A 21,044-nucleotide genomic window follows, 5' to 3' on the forward strand; every position below is an offset into this window, starting at 1 on the left:
CCATGTGTAAGAGTATAGGTCTTTACAGAGTTTTCTCTTTCCCTTATGCAAGGGGGTGGATTTTGTTTCTAAATAAATTTAGCCAATCTATATAACTGGAATACAGTGGATTTCACCAATTAATGCCTACTTTGTTCATCATGATAAAAGAAAAAAATCTTTGGTGTTGATCAAAGATTAATATAGCAAAAACCTTTTAGCAGCAATCTCCAAATGCGACCTAGTCAAATGCTAGCTAATCAGTCTAGGAATGTGAATCCTTAATTAGGACAAAGATTGCCCATAAATGGTTCTCAACTATGGCTGGACATTGGAATCATCTAAGGAGATTTAAGAATTGATGTCTGAGTGCCACATCAGAGATTCTGATTTCATTGGTTTGGAGTACAGTCTGGTCTTGTGGATTTTTACAACCTCTGCATGTGTTTCTAGTGTATAGCCACCATCTAGAAGCTCTGCAGTAGAACCTAGCTTCTTTGAACCAAACATACATATACTACTCTGAATTTGTTGTAAATTTCTGACATTCTTTATTTGATCCTCATTCTACCAACAACACTAAAATATTTCCAGTTTTTGAGAAAGCAATGAAAAAGTAATAACTTTTTAAAGATTCTCACTTGCTTTCTTCTGACTCATTTTCCTCTGATTTGTTCACCACAAGAGGATAAAGTCAATTATGCCTATTTTTTTTGATATCTGCTTTAAAATTGTTTTTATCCTTTGTGTACAGTTGGTTGTCTTTTGTATAGTTACTATATAATAAAGATTATGACCACCCCCCCAGAGTTTTTGAAAGACAAATTTGACAGAGGCTCATGTAAAGGAGTAAGTTATTGAGATTAAAATCTTTTATCATCAGTTATTAAAAACAACTTTTTCACATTTTATCTTTTCTGAAATTGGTGTGCATCTTACAGTTGCTGACATTTTACTATTGCCTTAGTGAAATGGCAGTTTTGAGTATACAAATCATTGTTGACACATTTTAGTAAGATTAAGAAAGTACTGTATAGCATCAAAGCATCTTAGTGTACTATGGTAATAATTCAGCTGGTCTTACTGAAAAGCAACTGAAAACCTGTTCATCCTTGTAGGCCATCCTTTTGCTCTTTTTCAGTTTCTGTGTGTTTTTTTTTTCCTTAGGTATTAAACAGCCTCAATTTCTGAAACAGTTATTAATCAGCCTCTGCTGCTATTAAGTAGAATAGTCCAATCCCCTGACCCCTCTGCTGCTATTAAGTAGAATAGTCCAATCCCCTGGCTCTCTAATTTATATCTGGTCAGAGTAGATAAGGATTTTCATTTCCAGTAGAAGAAATGATCTAACTTCTCTTTCATCTGTTTCTAAATGACATTTTATATCTTACTTTTTTAAATGTGAGCTTTTTTTTCCTGTCATAAACTTATTCACATTTCCCATGTTAAAATTTTAAAAACTTCAGACATAATATTATGTAGTATATTTGTACCATAATTTGATGAACACTTCTGGTCTTTGCTATTTGTTATTTCCATTTTTAGTAGATTTTTTAAAGAAGGCTGCAGTGAATAATCTTTGGATATGAAAAGTGTTTGGTTTATTTTATTAGGATGGATTTTCTGAAGTCCAATTACTGGGTCAGAAGCATACGAACTTTTTGAAAGTTTTTGATACTTTTTGACAGACTATATTCTGATACAGTTGTGCTTTAAGAATTAAGCGGCCCTGTTTAGGGAATTTCTTCCTGCCTCTATCTCATGCATAGGTTACTGCGGCAAGTGCCTCATAGGATACATTTTTGAGGCATGAGATAGATTAGGAGTGGGGGAGTAATAGCAAAATAGTTAGGGTTCCTTTAACTTTATTAGAAAACCAAAAAATTTAAAACTTCGTTTTGACATAAGAAGGTAAGTTTTAATGTGTTTATTTTTTAAAAACCAGGATAAATGTTTTAGGAAGCTCTACGGTGAGGTATATTTTATTTAAAATATGCTGTCAGTTATCAGATTAGCATTCTCTTTTAAAAAAAAAAAGCTAATATAGGGAGCTTTTTTACTTTTGTAGTTTCATGGTTACTACTATACTATACATAGAACTCAGTATATGAACTATTATTTTTGTAATTTGAAAAATTATCTTTGACTTGTAGTGATCAAGTGAGGACAATGTAAATTAGGCACTATATTTCTATTTTTGATTATTTTTATTCTCAGTTACAGTTGGCATACAATATTATATTAGTTTCAGATGTACAACATAGTGAATAGACATTTATATAATGTATGAAGTGATCACCCTGATAAATCTAGTACCCATCTGACACCATACATAATTATTACAGAATTATTGACTATATTCCATGTTGTAACTATTTTGTAACTACCTGTTTGTACTTCTTACTCCTTTCCCCACCCTTAACTCACCTCCTCAAACCCCTCCCATTTGGCACCATCGAAATGTTCTCTGTATCTATGAATTTGTTTTGTTTGTTTATTTTTTAAATTCCACATATAAGTGAAATTGTGTAGGATTTGTCTGACTTATTTCACTTATTTCACTTAACATAATACCTTCTAGGTCCATTTGTTGCAGACAGCAAGATTTCATTTTTTTTATAGCTGAATAATATTCCATTGTGTGGATACACACACACACACACACACATGCACACATACACCACTTCTTTATTCATTCATCTAAATTCATTCATCTATTGATGGACATGTAGGTTGCTTCCATATCTTGGCTATAGTAAATAATGCTGTATGAACATAAGGATGCATGTATCCCTTCAAAGTAGCGTTTTGGGTTTCTTCATATAAATACCAGAAATGGAATTACAGGATCCTTTGTTTCTTGTTATAGCCTTTGCTTTATTTTATTTTATTTTATTTTATTTTATTTTTTTAGGCGAAGCAACCCTTGGTTGACCTCACAGATTGCAAGGACCTTGTCAGCTTACAATCCCTTATTTTTTCTTTATTTTTTTACGCCTATAGCACCTGGTCTTCCTAGGTGGTCTCCCACCCAAGTACTAACCTGGCCCAACCCTGCTTAGCTTCCGAGATCAGACTGGATCAGGCTTGTTCGGGGTAACATGGCTGTAGGCTAGCCTTTGTTTTAAAGTCTGTTTTGTCTGGTATAAGTATTGCTACCCCAGATTTTATTTTTGTTTCCATTTTCATAAAATATCTTTTTCCATCCTTTTACTTTTAGTCTGTGTGTGTCTTTCAATCTGAAATGAGTCTCAGCAGGGTCTTGTTTTCTTATCCATTCAGTCACCGTATGTCTTTTGGTTGGAGCATTTAATCCATTTACATTTAAAATAAGTGTTGATAGTTGTGTAGTTATTGCCATTTTATTATTCATAGTTTTGGTCTTTTTTCCTTCTTCATAAAGAAGTCCCTTTAACATTTCTTGTAATACTGGTTTGGTGGTGATCAACTCCTTTAGCTTTTTCTTGTCTGGGAAGCATTTTATCTGTCCTTCAGTTCTAAATGATAGCCTTGCTGGGTAGAGTAATCTTGATTGTTGGTTTTTACTTTTCATCACTTTGAATATTTTGTGCCAGTCCTTTCTGCCTGCAAAGTTTGTTGAGAAATCAGCTGACAGTTTTATGGGAGCTCCTTGCTAGGTAACTGACTGCCTTTCTCTTGCTGCTTTTAGGATTCTCTCTTTGTCTTTAACCTTTGGTATTTTAATTATGAAGTGTCTTGGTGTGGGCCTCTTTGTGTTCATCTTGTTTCAGACTCTGCTTTCCGGGCTTGTAGTCCTCTAATATAATCTTCATTTCAATTATTGTATTCTTCAGTTCTGGCTTTTTTATGTTTCCTATTTCCATTTTTACGTTTCCTGGGTCCTTGTTGAAGTTCCCACTGAGATCATTAAGCATCTCTATAACCAGTGTTTTGAACTCTGCATCTAGTAAATTGCTTGTCTTCATTTTGTTTAGTTCTTTTTCTGGAGCTTTGTTCTGCTTTTTCATTTGGGATTTGCTTCTTTGTCTCCTCACTCTGGCTGCCTCACTGTGTTTGTTTCTATGTATTAGGTGGAGCTGCTGTGTCTCCCAGTCTTCGTAGAGTGGCCTTACGTAGTAGGTGACTTGTGAGGCCCAGTGGCACAGTCTCCCTTGTTACCTGGGCCAGGTGCTCCACATGTTTCCCTCGTGTTGATTGTGTGCCCTCCTGTTGTAGTTGAGCCTTGATTGCTGTTGGCACATCAGTAGGAAGTATTGGGTCTCAGGCCTTAGCCAAAAGTAATTATGATTTATGACTCTGAAAAGGAAAGTTTCTTGCCAGTGTTAGGCAGTTTCATGAAAGAAATTGTCAGTGTTATGGTGAAAAATCCTACAGTGGAAGAAAAAGACACTGAGTAAATTTTTGTTGTACATAACAGTTATAGTAGTATGATACTGATAAGAACAGTGTAAAGATCCCTAAAACTGAAAATGAGCTGGTAATTAGGTAAAATGGTCAAAGCAGTAAGTCAAACAAATTTAAAAAAAAAAAAACCAGCCTTTTTCAAAATAGATTTCAATCTAGATCAAGTGACAAGGAAGGCAGTAGGTGAATTGCTTAGTATGGAGTGTTGCAATGATTACTGAGAAAACAAATGAATTTCTATTCTGCTTTTGTCTTCAATGACAAGAAAAATTATGTTCACACTAATATGTGCAAAGTAAAGTTAAGAGGGACATGAAATCAAAGATAGAACAAGGTATGTGAGCTGGCAGTTATTTAAGTAAGTATATTTCCCAGCCTGGACACAGTTCATCCAGTAGTATTGACAATATTATCATATGAAATCACCAGCAGCAGTTGATAGTTTTTCAAAAACTGTGAGAAATGAGGGTAGCAGAGGAATGAACATGAGCAAATATCTGCCTATTGAACTAAATGATACAGGAATAGAATCTTTTCCATTTTGAGTACATAATGGGCACTTTTTGAAATCAACTTTGTTTTCACATCTCTGGAGTATATTAAAATGTTGTTGAAAATTGTTTTACTTGTTTGGGGGTGTCCCTGCTGTACTAATTATATAGTCAGCATGCAACTTGACCACTAGATGGTGCTCATGCAGAAAGGATTCGTATTTACGGTGCTATCAGTTTTTATAGATAAATAACAAATCTGTGTTATCAGTCTTCTTAGTTCAGTCTTATCTTAGTACAGTTGTATGTTTTGAAAATTAATAGGCCACGTTATAATGATAAAAAGGTAAGGAAAATTTCATTTACAGTACATTAGCTTTGTAATTATTTTGTAATTTCAGAGTTTCAATATTGTTTTTCCTCTCATTCTTCAACCTTTAAAATTTTTTCACTAAGACTATTTAATCCTCGCCTCTGTTACTATACCTAAAGACTTCTGGATTTATCTGTGAGTTTGGAAAAGTATACAAATAATTGAGGACCTATCTGATAAATTTTTGTACCGTTTTTACTTCTATTTAATGTTATAAAATAAACATCCTCAAAGTCATACATTTTTCATAATCATATTTGAGGTTACATAATAATCCACTAAATGGATGTACTTAGTTTACTTAAGCTTTCTCCTATTTAGAGTTCCAGTATAGATACTATTATTACTATTATGTGAAGAATTAAACTGTATAGAAAAAAGAATGTTAATTCTCTATATATCATATTAAAATAGTAATAGTAATTCTTTTTGGTGATTTAGACATTGTGTATTATTCTTTTTTATTATATTAGTAGACAATCCAGGTTTTATAATGAACTTAAATTTTGTTTTAACGGAATAGAGTAACTTTCAGCTCTGCTACATGAGTAGGACTATTCTAAAGTAGAGATCAGTGAAGAGTTGGTTGCCTTCTGCTTCTCCATTGAATCATATGAAACCAATTGTGATTTAGGTGCATACATGATTTTGTGTGCATGTATTGACTACTGGGCAGTGGTTGAGATGATCATAGATTTTCATATCTCTCAATAAGGGACATTTTCATAAATAAGCCTTTCTCAAAATTCAGACTTGCTTTCTTGATGTCAGCGGATTTGAATAGGGAATCTATACATTTGAGAAGTATTTCTTCTTTGTACTCAGTGGATATATGGGATGCGTGACCTATCGACTTTAAATTGTTCCCAAGTTCTTTGACTCTCTAGGATGAGAAATCTGTGTAATAAATGGCTTACTGTTCTGTCTTTGTTGGTACTCTGTGCAACCTGAGTAAGAAATATGTCTTCAATATCCTCATCCATGCCAATCCAGAATAATAGAATCTGCCTTCCCCAGGTTTTCATCAAACATGGATCAAGGCACATATTCTGGGACCAAACCAATCACTATAGCATTTGTATAAACCACAGTAATCAGTTCTTTTTATACGTACCTGGTCCATTGTACAACTTTAATTTCCTTTTTTCAAGAGTTTTATTTTTTCTTTGAGAGAGGATTCTTAGTTCTCTATTGGCCCTTTGTGGTTTGCTCTATTCCCCTACACTCTAATGGAAAGGACCTGTCTGCCTAGGCCACAAAATTGCCAACTTCTGTCAGCAGTCTTTGAGAAGCACCAAACTTTCTGCCATAATCTCTGTTACAAAGCATCTTGTTCCAAAGTCTCACATGACTTTTAACCTTTGTTGGGCATGTGTCTGTATCGTAGGAATGGAATCATAGAGACAGCATTAGCAACTTGTCTTGATGAATCAGGATTTACAGTGGACGCGAAGGTTGTTTGCCAATGCTGCTTTCCAGTTAGTTGCATTTAGTTGGTGCTGGTAAGCACATAGCACATAAGCAAGATTTTGTTAGTCCACATCTGAAAAAATATCTATGGCTGAAGTTGAAACTTATGTTGTATGTTTATATCAACTTAAAAATTGAATCGCTTAACCATTAGTAAATTATCAAGTAGCATTTTTATTCATATATTGTTTTAAAATGACCATATATTGTATTGTATACTAATGTGGCATAATGTTGAGAGAACAGACTTAGGAGTCTGTGATTCTCAAACTTGAGTTTGCTTAAGAGTCATTTAGGGGACTTTTTAAAAATGAAAATTTCTAGATCCCTTTTACTCCTAAAAATTCTGATGAGGAGGGGGTACCAGTCTACATTTTTAACCAGCAACCTAGGTGATTCTGAGGTAGACTACAATGTTGAGAAACACAGACCTAGATATTAGATGTTAGAAAATGTCTATTTAGCAATCAAACAATATTATTTTGTGAACCAGAGTATTATTTATGTAGTATTGGATAAAACTTGTTCCACCGGTTATAAAAAAATTTACTTTTAATTTTTTTGCACTTTTACAAATTCATAACTTCATAATCTTAATGTTTATAATATATGAGAGATGATGCTGATAACAGTTCTTTTTTTGTCACAAAAGTTCCAGAAGCCAAATATTTATTTTGCTAATTAATCTGTTTCTGCCTCCAGACTCAATTATCAAAGCATTAAAAAAATTACATAAAGTGATCATGCTACTTTACAAATGGATTTCTATCATTAGATCTTCAGAGTTTAATGTAGATTGTACCTTTAAAAAACTTAGAACCAGTGCTAATTAATGTAAGGTCATTCCTGATGTAGAAATGTATATGTTAATGGTAAAGACTCTTTTATTAAAATTATTTTAAACAGTCAGAACTGTTGACAGAGAATCTGCTTGTATTTTTAAATTCAGTTCATATTTATAATTTAAGCAGTGAAGATGCCATTGGATTTTACTATAGACTGTGATTGGGACTGGGTAATCCAGGGTTTCTCCACCCAGTGCATTAAATCAGACAGCCTCAAAGGGTCTTGGTAGTCCAGTGTTTATAGCATCCTTTACCTGCTAATCGACCTCACTTCCTGGATTTCAGTCCATCTAGTTATCAGCTAACAAAAGGAACAGCTTTTGGTTCCTGCAGACGCTGGTGAAAAAACAATCGTGAGAAAGAAATCCACCTTATGCCATCTTTTTTGTCTGCAAATATAAACTCAGCCATCATGCAGCTAACAGGTACAGAGGGAAGATACAAGCTCTTTCGTAAGAAGAAATTACAGAGAAAATGAGCATCATTTCTCAAGGTCTTTATTTTCCCTGATTTACAAGTCATGCTGCTGTAATTCTAGCTGCAGTTTTTACCGATCATTCACCACAAGGCAGCTGGTAGAGAAGTAAGACTGCTTGGCAACCACCTGCAGGGCTGCAGAGATGAATTACATTTTCGGGAACAACACACTTCTGTACTCTCGTGCCAGTCGAGGAGGCAATACTAGCTCTAGCCATGGCTCAGTAGGCCCAAAGCAGAAACACTGGGCAAAAAAGGGCTCATCAGATGAACTGCAAGCTGAGCCAGAACCTTCACGCTGGCAGCAGATAGTTGCATTTTTCACTCGAAGACACAGCTTTATTGATTGCATCTCCGTAGCCGCCAGCTCCACCCAGGTAACATACCACTTGTTGAAATTATTTTCAATATATTTTGGTTTGTGTTTGTTTTGCATAAATATATTAGTGTAGATATTTTATTATAAAAAAATTATGCACTGAAACCTTGGATGTACAGAACTGTATTTTTTAGTCCATTTGTGTAGGTCTTTGGTACAAAAGAGAAACAAAAAATATTTTCCCTTTTGATCTTATTATGTAATGCCAAACAAAACAATCTCAGGTTCTGTCGAATGACGTCTATAAAATATAAAGCCATTGATACATAAATTAAAATGTAGATTAATAATGCTTGTCTCATTTTTAGACTGTGTTAAATGCTATAAAAGTGTGATGTCTGACCAAAGAAAATACCTGTTTGTTTAGCTTTCATATGTCATTAGATAATCTTTGGGAGATTGTTACAATAATAAGATAAAAGAAGACAGGTTGAAATATTTTTATTTTCTAATGTTTTGAAAATAGGTTAAATTAAATACAGTAAATAGAATTGAAATTGTGAAATACTATCATTCTGTATTCTTCATGTTAAATTATGTTGGTTTATTCAAGGAATTTAGTGAAACCTTTCATTTCTATAAATATATATTATCTAGAGTTAATTTGAAAGCAGTAAACTTGTATAATTACACAATTATAGGAAAAATTTTTTCAATAATCAATTGACAGTTTAGAGAGATGAGCAAACACTAAAAGTCTACCAAATTAAAAAAGAATTACATCTTTTTGAGGAAATGGGTATTGAAAATAGGAGGAAAATATAAAGTTAAAAATAATTGGAGTAATATTCTTATTTTAAAACATTTTTAATAGATATTCACTCAACTTTAGTGAAAATGATAAGATAAGAAATAATCTAATTTAAAAATAAGGTGAATGCCTTTATTCTTTGACATCAATAATATTTAAGTTAACAAAATAGATACACATGCCTTAGGGCCTTTTTAAAATAAATCCCTTCAAAACCATTTTAAAAAAATAATTAGCAGTATGATAAGTATAAACTGTCAATAGCTTATTTCTTAGTTTTGGTCAACAGCTTATTTCTTATTTTTGGTTACTTATTTTCAGTAGTTTTTATTTTAAAAAGTCAAATTTCTTAAGAAATTCTATTTTTTTTTACATGTTTGAGAGAAATGGAATTACTAGGCTAGAGAGAGTCATTAATTGTTTTTATATAGGCACTTTTAATGACACTTATTCAGAGGCAAAAATTTATTTAACTCTTTAGTTGAACCCTACCTCAAGAATTTAACAACTTAGATTTTGACTATAATTACATACACCAAAAAGGGACGCAAAGACTAAAGCTTGGCATTGTTATTCATTATAGATTTATATTAAAAGATATTTTCTGTTGTCAAAAATAAAGGGGGGAAGATGGGGGGAGAGGGAGATAGATAAGAGTAAAGGGGGTCAAATATATGGTCATGGAAAGAGATTTGACTTTGGGTGGTGAACACACAATGCAATATATGGATGATGTATTATTGAATTGTACACTTAAAACCTATATAATTTTATTAACCAATGTCACCCCAATAAATTTAATCAAAACGATGTTAAAAACTTTATAGTGTATGTAAATACACAGTACTATATCAACACATACTACTATATATGTATACATACATACACTACCATTGACATAAATTCATATTATTAAGGTCATACAAATGAAAAGGCAAAAAAAATAGTTCACACATAAAACCATTGAAACCACAGAATTACATGATAGTTACTTAGGAGTTAAAGCAAAAAGTTGCTATTGTATTTCACTGAAATAGAGTCAGAATTTTGAGAAAAACTATTTGCAGTTGATCTTACAAAGCCATTTAAAATTTTATTTTTTCAGATTTATTAGTATATACTGATAAATGACTTAGTTTATATTTCTTTCACGCTCTTTACATTATTTGTCTTTTTCATTACCTTTGTATTTTATTTCTAGAAGTATAGGCATAAGGCGAGAAGTTTTGGATTTTATTTCTGGTGGCAAATGTTGGCTTTTATTTTTCATTACACACATTTTTCTATCTGAAGAGTTGGATATTTTACATATCCAAGTGTTATATTATAACTCACTGGAATATAATACAACTGAGAGAGAACGTTAGACATATTTGGATCTTAGTTGATACCAGAATACATTTTTCTATTTCATCTACTGACTCTTGACTGGCAGTTTTATTTTATAGCACTAGATGGATTTATATGTAAAAACAAAGTAGATCATTGAAATTTGTTAATTGAGTATATACTATATACCTATGAATATAGTAGTATAATATTGTTATTGTTTTGTTATGTGATTGATAAATAACAACAGCAATTACCAGATCACCTATTTCACTGTTGTCAGAAATATTCTTTTCTAAGATCTGATAGCCAGATTAACTTTGAATCTAATTTCTTATATCTATGCTGCATGGTACTTTAGCGGTTTGGAGAATTGTTATTAAATCAAGTTTTATTAATTTGAAAGTAATTACTCTGCTTTATTATCCTCTATAAATAAAAAAGAAAATTTACCTTTTTTTTTGTTTTAAGTTGCTTGTGTGTTGGAGGTATTCATGTTCATAACTAAGATTATTTGGTTCTACTGTAATATCTGGAACTTAGTAGGAAGTCATTAATGTTTTTTTTTAAATAAGGAAACCATGTGGTTATAAACATAACACCCCCAGCTTTTAGGATAGGGCTTGGCCTTTGACTGGTGCTCAATAAATGTTTGTGGAATTGATTGATTAATTTCCATTTCAGTTTCCTGGAACTTTATTAGCTCATGGCCTTCTAAAATCTAGCACCTAATCTGAAACGACTTGGGTACTTATATTTATTGAATCTACTCTTCTCCCTCATAAGTGCCTTTAGTTCTTACAGAAGCCCATCTCTTCCTCCACTTCCTTTTTCTTCCCCTCCGTTCTTCACATTTTCAAGCCACAGAAATCTCTCATGCACCTGCTTTCCTCACCCGTTTGAATGCCCAACCAATGATGTAATCATATAGCTTGCAAACTCTCTAAATTTTTGTCATTTGGTATGTCCCAGACATTTACATCATGGGTTTTTTTTTGTGTGTGTGTGTCTTGTTTTGTTTTGTTTTGTTTTGTTAATATTAAATTGAGTTTCACATGAATTATTTTACTTTCATGTAAGTTTTTTTCTTTCGGGCTTCATACTACTTATGTCTTAATTTCAAATAGTTATTATAATATAGAAAAAGTAGCCTTTGCATTGTCAACCCCTCCTCAGTTTCTCACCTCAGTATTCATCCTATTCTTGCATTTAGGATCACTTAATGCCAGTCCACCCTATCCTACTTAGCCTATACTTCTGGAGATAAAATACAAAGGTAAAGAAAAAGACAAATAATGTAAAGAGATTTGAAAGAAATATAAACTAAGTCATTTATCAATATATACTAAAGATCTGAACCAAATGGGGAAAAAAATAAAATTTTAAATGGCTTTGTAGGATCAATTGCAAATAGTTTTTATCAAAATTCTGATTCTATTTCAGTGTAATACAATAGCAACTTTTTGCTTTAACTCCTAAGTAACTATCATGTAATTCTGTGGTTTCAATGGTTTTATGTGTGAACTATTTTGTTTGCCTTTTCATTTGTGTGACTTTAATAAGATGAATTATATGTCAATGGTAATGTATGTATAGCATTGGCTATATTGTCCAAAAAAAGAAGACAGTAGTATCAACCTCATTGAGTTAATTGTATTAAATCATTTAATTTATGTAACATACTTAGAACAGTGCCTGACATCTATTATTTTATTACATTATTATTATTTTATTTCTATATTGCTTATCTTTGATAGTCTGTGGACAAATTTAAATATAGATAATTAGGAATTACAGCACCTAGAGTAGTGCAGTTTATTCAAGTATTCAGTAAATAGTGTTGGTGGAATAAGTTAACTGTTAAATGCAAGCTGCACACTTTTTTAAGAACCACAGATCTCAAGGCCTTTAGTTGTAAGATTTAAAGGAGGGGCCCAAAGGAACACCTCAGATTCTTGGGGCGACCACCAGTTCCCTGACTTTACCACCCCTCCCAACACTCCCTTCTGCAAATTACCAAACTAGCCACAAGTAGACAACTAAATTTGATTATCTACCTTTTATCAAGGTCCCCCAAGCACAACAACATAACTAATTTTATATGCTACATCTGTTTTAACCATAATCACCATAACCTGGCATTGCTCTGAGGATACAACCCTCACAAAAAGTGAAACTCTTATCTGTCATAACCCATGCACTATGGGACCAACAAGTGGAATTGTCTTCCTTGCTTATCATTCATATTTTAGGAATGATTGTACCTCCTCTCTTAAAAAATGTAGATGTCATCAGTGTTTTCTACTTCCCTTCCTTTTCTAGTCATCTGCTTTTCTCTCAATCACTCCTACTCATTGATGATTTGAACACCTGGTTTACCATCTTTTGTCTACCTCCTATTCCTGAATTATTCTTAGTGATTTTCAATATCCTTGTGTGATCCATCCATAATCACACTTATCAATTGTTTGATGTGTATAACTCCAGGAACTTGTTGTTTAGTGACCTGATTAAATGGTTATATTCAGGACTCATTACCATTGATTATACCACTTACAAAATCTCACTTGCACACATTTTAAACAATCTGGCTTGCATTTCCTTTCTTTTCAACTCGCTTTCTCACCTACAATGATTTTTTTAATACTCTCTGAAGACTTCCAGCCCAACCTTTTATTATCTATCACTTCTTTTGTGCTTTCACTTCCTTCTTGGCCTTGCTCAGATTCCTTGGTCCATGACTATAAACACCATCTTTCACAATCTCAACTCTCTTGCCCCTCTGTCACTTCATTGATAAGATCCAACCTTGATTAATTGATGTTCTGCCTCCTGCACACAGGCTGAGCTGCACATTAAACTTCAAATACCTGTTTTCTGGCCCTCATTCTCAGTTGATGGTCTTACTCTGTATTCTAGCCCGTTAAAATAAACGATCCATCTGTGTTCCTAAAAACTCACTTTTCACTTCTGTATTAGATCTTAGTCCCTTTGACTATTCCTGGACTTCTGAAATTCTCTCTTCATTGCATTATCTATCTTTCCCTCTGTATTGGATTATTCCCATCAGCATACCTACCTGCTATAATACTTCTCATTAAATAACCAACCAAAAAAAACTTCTTTTGGAGTATAGATTCTCAAATCCAGTAATTCTCAGTCTTCATTTTACTTGACCCCATAACAGCTTCTTATACAATTGACTACTCCCTCCTTTAAATTCTTTGCTCCTTTGACTTTTAAACACTGCTCTTCTGATACCCAGTCTCATTTTCCTTTGCAGTATCTTCCTTCTTTCCTTACTGCTAATATTAAAGTGCCTCAGGGCTCAGTCCTTAAAATTCTCTCTTTTTATACTCACATTTCAGGTGATCTCATCTAGTCCTGTGCCTTTAAATAACAACAATATTTATATCTTTATCTTGGAACTAATTCCTGTACACTAGACGTGTATATCCAGCTTCCTACTCGTTATCTCCACTTGTCTAAGTAACTGATATTGTTCTCCTCATCTTCATTGAGTATACCATTTACTGAGATGCCAAAGACTAAAACCCTTGGGATCATCTTCTGTTCCTTTTTCCTTTGCTCTACATTCAGTCTAATAGCAAATCCATTTGCTTCTATTTCAGGATATATTTATGATCTGACCACTTTCACCACTTCTACAACGACTAAAGTTGACCCTTGAACAGCGTAAGGGTTAGGGATACAAAACCCCTGACACACTTGAATTTCCACATATAACTTTCGACTCCCTAAAAACTTAACTACTAATAGCGTATTGTTGACTGGAAGCCTTACCAATAACATAAACAGTTAGTTAACACATTTTGTATGCTATATATATTATATACTGGTTCTTACAATAAAGTAAGCCAGAGGAAAAAAGTTATTAAGAAAATCATAAGGAAGAGAAATACATTTACAGTATTATACTGTATTTATTAATATTGTAAGTTTACATCTATTTTCAAGATGAATCATCTTTATTGTCTTATATGATACAAAGCACTGTAAATGTTATATGTATTACTAACACTTGACATCAAAAGAATTTGAAAAAAATTTATATTTACAATTTATAATAACAATTCATGAATCGATAACAGAGAAGCAGTAATATGATTGTTTTATGGTAGCCTAGTGTAATAGATACAATTGCTTCAAGATAGTCTAGCCTATACACTAATAAATGAATCGTTATAAAATTTTTATTGCATACAGTATACAATCATATTCATAATACACTATTGGAAACAGTTACATTTTTTTAATAAAACACTTACCTGTGATGATAGGCTGATATGCGGTTTCTCCAATTATGAGAGAGGCATACTGGATGTTAATGTAACTATTTGAAAGCAAAGTTATAAAACAAAACTGACACATCATTTTATATTAAATATCACCTTATGCCTATGTAAGGATAGGCTATCTACTCCTATACAAGTCTTGCACCCGATGTTCAACATAATGAAAACTTAGTGTATGATGATGATTGAGATGATGATGACAATGACACAGAAACATCCCCAAAAGTTCTTGCTGTACAGTTATTAGATTTTCAAAAAAGACACAGGTAAGTTTATTAACTGTATGGTATGATGATTACTATTTATTAAGTGGAAGTGGATCATCATAAAGATCTTCCTCGTCATCTTCACACTGAGTAGTCTGTGGAGAAGGAAGAGAAGGGCTTAGTGTTGCTGTCTTAGGCAGCAGAGGCAGAAGAGGTAGAGGAGGTAGAGGAGGAGACAAGAGAAGCAGGCATATTTGGTATAACTTTATGGCAATATGTTGTAATTTCTGTATAACTTTTTTGCTTTTTCATTTCTCTAAAAATTTTCTATATGATACCAATCCTCCTTCCACCATTTGTTTTAGTTTCAGTGCCCATATCATAGAAGGATCTATACTGTAAAAGAAGTCAAAAGCAGTCTTGAATAATCGAAACTTTCTGCCAGATTGTCTAATATCAGTTTGTTCTAGCACTCCTTCTTCTACATCTTCTTCCTCGTCTGGCACTGGTTCAGAAGCACTCATCTGCATCAAGCTGTCTTCTGTTAATTCCTCTTATGTGGTGTCTGTTAGCTCTTGAATTTCTCTAAGATACATATCTTGAAACCCTTCACACACGCACACGCATACCTTCAGCCCCCACCCACACCCCCACTCCATATCCACAATCTCTTTCTTGATTTCCTTTATTGGCTCTGTTGTAAATCCTGTGAAGTCATGTACATCATCTGGACACAGTGTTCTCCAGAAATTGTTTTGGGCTTGATGACTTTCATGTCCTTTTCTATAGCAGTGATGGCATCTTCAGTGGTGTAATCCTTCTAGACTCTCATGATGTTCTTTCTATGGGGGTTCTCTTCCATAGCATTGACAATCATTTTTATAGAGTACTGTGTATAATGAGCCATGTGGTCCTTATGACCCCTGATCTAGATGCGGAATTAGAGAGACATTGTGTTTGGGAGCAGGTAGACCTTTTCAACACCTATGATGTTGAACTCATGGGGTTCTGGGTGGCCAGGGATATTGTCCAATATCAAAAGAACTTTAAAAAGCAGTCCTTTACTGACAAGGTACTTCTTGATTCCAGGAACAAAGAATCAATGGAACCAATCCATTGTTTAAGCTTTCTTGTTGTACAACCAAAAGACTGGCAGCTGGTGTTTATCTTTTCCCTTCAAGGCTCAGGGGGTTAGCAGCTTTATAGATAAGGGCAATCCTGATTATAAACCCTACTGCACTTGCACAAAACAGTAGAGTTAGCCTGTCCCTTCCTTCCTTAATTCTTAGTGTTTGCTTTCTTTCCTTACTAATAAATGTCCCTTGTGGCTTTTTTTTTTTTTAACCCCCAGAATAGGGCTCTTGTCTGTATTAAAAACCTTTTAGGCAGATATCTTTTCTCTTCAGTGATTTTCTTAATGTTGTCTAGAAACTTATCTGCTGCCACTTGGTCAGCAAAACTGCTTCTCCTGTTATCTTGACCTTTTTAAAATTCAGACTCTTTCTACAATTATAAAACTATCTTTTTCTGGCATTAAATTCTCCAGCTTTAGATCCTTCACCTTCCTTTTGCTTTAAGTTGTCGTATAATGACTTAGCTTTTTCTTGAATCATGAAGAGTCTATAGGTATGCCTGTCTTATAGCAATCCTGCAACCACATAAAAGCTGCATTTTCAGTACAAGATTAAAAGATATTTCGCAAAAAAATGAAAGGTTTTCACACCTGCTGGCGTAGCTGCAGTGATGGCTTCATGAATTTCCTTTACTTTCTTTACAATGGTCTTTGCATTGGATTCATTTGTCTTGAAATTGTGGCAAGCACGGGTGCAGACCTTAATCTATGGTACATACGAAGCAATTCATATGAAGCAACTTTTTCTTGCAACATCATGACTTTTTTCTTCTTCTTGGGAGCACTTTCCAGCATTACTAGTGGCACTAGGTATGGATCCTATGGTGTAATTCAGAGTTTATGGTATTTCAGTAAATATGATGAAAAATATGTGAAAACTCCAAGAGATCACTTTTTACTGCAATAGATATTTTACTGGAAAGATGAACTGCTCACGTGGAAATGATTAATGTCACATGATATTTTAAGCGGCTACTCCAAACACTTGAGTTTACCGCAATAGCAACAGGAATTGGCTACAAAATTATTACAGTAGTACAGAATGTACTGCAGTTAATTGTATGCAGTTAGGATATGATACTGCATCTTTACATTTCTGTGTTTAAATTTTGATAAATTTTAACTTTACATAATAGATTTCTATACATTTTATGGTGGTAAATGATAAAACAGACTAGGATCTCCATATATTTTATGCATTCTTGTTATACCTTTTTCCAAACTTTTTTGGTATTGTAGGCTATGTGGTTTATCTTTGTTTTTTTTTTTTTCAAATTGTTGCAGATCTCCAAAAAATTTTCCAATGTATTTATTGGGAAAAAAATCCTTGTATAAGTGGACCTGAGCAGTTTAAACTCATGTTTTTCAAGGGTCAACACAATTTAACTTGTTGCCTGAACTGTAGCAGTAGACATCTAACTGGTCTCCCTGGCTCTATTTTTCTCCACTCACCAATCTGTTCTTCACTTTGCAGCCAGAGTCATTGTCACAAAATGGCAGTTCATATCAGTACCTTGGTTTTAACCCTTCCATAGCTTCCAATTTGATTTATAATAAAATTCTTATTTACCATTGCCCAAAAGGCCCTGCCTGATCTAGCTCCTGGCAGTATCTCCAGTTCCATTTCCTACTGTTCCCTCATTTATTGTACTCCAGCTACCCTGGCCTTGTTCCTGGAGCATTTTTTCCACAGATATTCTCATAGTTCATTCCCTCACTTCCTTTAGATTTCTGCTCTTCTGTTGCCTCTCAGAGGGTTTTCCCAGATTCGCGCCTAAGGTAACAGGCACTCCTTTACTCCAAACATCTGTCTTTCTTACCTTTAAAAGAATTTTGTCCTCATAGCACTTAACACTACTTGGTTCTTTATTATTGTCAATTTTTTATCTATCTGAATTCTCTTTGAGACTTTCTGTGAAGTCTATATCACACTTTATCTAGTGTTATACTGATCTTCTGGGTGATGATTATCTTCATATTTAACATTCTGGGAAGAAATAACACACAAGGAAGTGAGACAAGGAGAGAAGAGGAGAGAAAACCATTCAATTTTCTTATAACTAGGTTGACTGTATAGCTCATCAAACACAGTGGAGTACTTTTGATGGAAAGAGGGAACTATTAATAATTAAAGTTAATAACTAAGCAATAGGCATAAATACAGACTTTCCAAGCAGACAGCGCAGATGGAACATCATTTATAACCATTTATCTTCTGCCTATTCTCATTAAGCAGCAGGTCTAAATATCCACACCAAGACATCTCCACCTTGGACCATCCCGAATTGACCTAACCTTCTTATCTATTCATACCTTTAACATCATGCCTAACGATAGCTATGTTTTGAAGTGCTAGGTCAATATTTTTTTTCCTTTCTAAGGAATGAAATTGCTTATATTTAAGAGTATAATGACTGTATTAAACTAGAATATATACACAATAGGTAGACAGTCTTAAATTACTTTGGAAATGCTGACTCTGATAGTAGGATAGTTTCCAGGAGAATAGGTATAAATAGTCTCCTTTAGGTATTAACTAACCAAGCAATCAGAGTTAGGATAAAAACTCTGTTGTGCTGTTTATGAAATGGTGCCTCTTGGTGGAGTTCAATTTTCTGCTCAAAATGCCACTGATTTTATAAGATTAACACCATAACTCAGACTGGGAAATTAATTATTGCTCTTTTCACCTTAAAAATATCGTGGAATTTTTTACAGGAAACCTATATGTACCTAATCGAAAATATGTTTAATGATGTTTAAGACCCAGTCATTTGAACAGCAGGACACTTCAGAAAAATCAGAGATGAAGATTAAATAAAAAATAATTGTTTATAATGGTCATGTAAACTTTTTTAAAATACCAAATTGACCATACAATCCAGCAGTCATACTCCTTGGTATTTACCCAAATGAGTTGAAAACTTATGTCTACTCAAAAAACCTGTACACAGATGTTTATAGCAGCTTTATTCATAATTGCCAAAACTTGGAAGCAACCACGATATCTTTCAATAGGTGACTAGATAAATAAACTATGGTACATTCAGACAGTGAAACGTTATACAGTGTTAAAAAGGAATCCGAAAACATGAAAGAACCTTAACTGCATATTACTAAGTGAAAGATGCATACCTGAAAAGGCTATATACTGTATACTTCCAGCTATATGACATTCTGAAAAAGGCAAAACTATGGAGACAGTAAAAGTTAAGTTGCCAAGTTGGAGAAATGAATGCAGCACAGGATTTTTAAGGCAGTATGATACTATAATGATGGATACATGTTTTTAAATTTGTTTAAATCTCATAGACTGTGCAACACCAAGAATGTACCCTAATATAAACCAGTGAATTTTGGATAATTATGTATCAATGTAGGTTCTTCAATTGTACAAAGGTACAATTCTGGTGGCAAATGTTGATAATGGAAAGCTATGTATGTCTGTAGGCAGAGGTTATATGGGAACTCTAGTTCTGCTCAGTTTTACTGTAAACCTGAAACTGCTCTAAAAATAGTCTATTAAAAAAACATAATTTATTTCTTAATATAGATTAATTACCTGTAGTTTGAAGAATTAAATAAGCGAAATTTGTCATAGAATCTCTTTATAAATAGGAAGTATGTTGCATTTATCTTTGTAACTCTTTTGTAATGTCATGATTGATAGATGGCCCTTTGGTCAAGGACAAATAGATAAAAAGAAAGAAATTTCACAAGCTGCAGTTTATATATTTTAATATATTCAAACAAGTTTTAAAGTTAACCTTTAAAATAAAGTGTTAATGAAAGTACTGAAAAATGACTGACCTACATGCTAATGGGGTCAGGATAGGTAATGTAGCCTGTGCAATATTTTTGCCCTTTGTTTTCAAATAGTGTTTGTTTTCATGAGAAATGAATCTCATACCTCTTATCACAACTATACTTCAGTAAACAATTGGGTAATGATTTGTTTAATGTCATCTGCTAAACTGTAAGCTTCCCAAGAGCTGGTAGCATAAGATGTATGTTTTCTTCTCTTGCATCCCCAGAGCCTAGCATGGTGAATGCCCTTGATAAATATATGTCGAATGAATAAACAAATGTGATATATGTGTTCATTTTCATTTAACCTGATGATGGCTGCAAGAAAGTTTGGAACCTCTAAATATGGTTTGGCCACTTTAAATTTCTCAAGCCATTTTTATATAGAACTATGGCTTAAAAATTAGCAAGTCTACATTATGCGGGATTTGGTAAAATCATGTATATTTCAAAAGTAATTCAAAGCCTTCTGTGAAAAAAATTGAGGTATGTATAGTCTTACACTTATGAATAACTTAAATTCTTATTGTTAAAATTTGACTATCATTTTCTCTAAAGATCTTTTACTGTGTTACTTTGTACTTCCTGGCACTATTATTTATAAAATTTTCAGCCTCCGTTTTTATATCAACATTTAGAATTTTGATAAAGGTAAAAAATAATTGTTCAGACCCTGTGGAAAATGCTAGCCTACAATTATCACCTTATTTAACAAGCTTTAAATAAACCAACTGATGTGATAATTTTACAGGTATATGCAGATCAATCAACTAAGAGTGGACCTGTTTTGTGCCAGTGTAAAATGACTGGCTCTGACAAGTGGAAGCAGTGGAATTTTAGGAGAAACCTAAACACAACTTCTTCTGCCCCTAGATAAATTTATTTAAAAGATTTTTTTCCCTCACTCCTTAAAAGGAGCCCTGCCTCTTCATTTTTTATCCTTTTGTAAACTCCAATTCGATCCTTTCTGAACAGTATTTACAGTATTTGTGAAATCTAAACTATGACTATTGACTCAGCCAGCCTTGGAATATGAAGAAGTTATTGTTATGGCAGAATGGAACCAATAGATTGCCTTACAAATTTTTTGCTGATCCTGTGAA

The 21,044-nt window shown here is 33.4% G+C and overlaps 1 protein-coding gene and 1 pseudogene across 12 annotated transcripts in view; one reads left to right on the forward strand and one right to left on the reverse strand.

Annotated features, from left to right (window-relative positions):
• Positions 1-21,044, forward strand: part of DLG1 (discs large MAGUK scaffold protein 1) — a 229,160-nt gene that overhangs the window by 86,041 nt on the left and 122,075 nt on the right. The window contains exon 1 of one of the 12 annotated variants that reach the window (XM_039850658.1): positions 8,077-8,398. The exons of the other annotated variants lie outside the window; for them this stretch is intronic. Within the exon in view, the coding sequence (XP_039706592.1) occupies positions 8,165-8,398 (234 nt within the window). The 5' untranslated portion in view covers positions 8,077-8,164. Of the gene's footprint in view, positions 1-8,076; positions 8,399-21,044 lie in introns of those variants that run through there. 12 annotated transcript variants of the gene reach the window in all.
• Positions 2,974-3,092, reverse strand: LOC120593160 (uncharacterized; annotated as a pseudogene).

The sequence above is a fragment of the Pteropus medius genome, unplaced genomic scaffold (genome assembly GCF_902729225.1).
Source record: "Pteropus medius unplaced genomic scaffold, Ma_sr-lr_union100, whole genome shotgun sequence".
NCBI classification, from domain to species: domain Eukaryota; kingdom Metazoa; phylum Chordata; class Mammalia; order Chiroptera; family Pteropodidae; genus Pteropus; species Pteropus medius.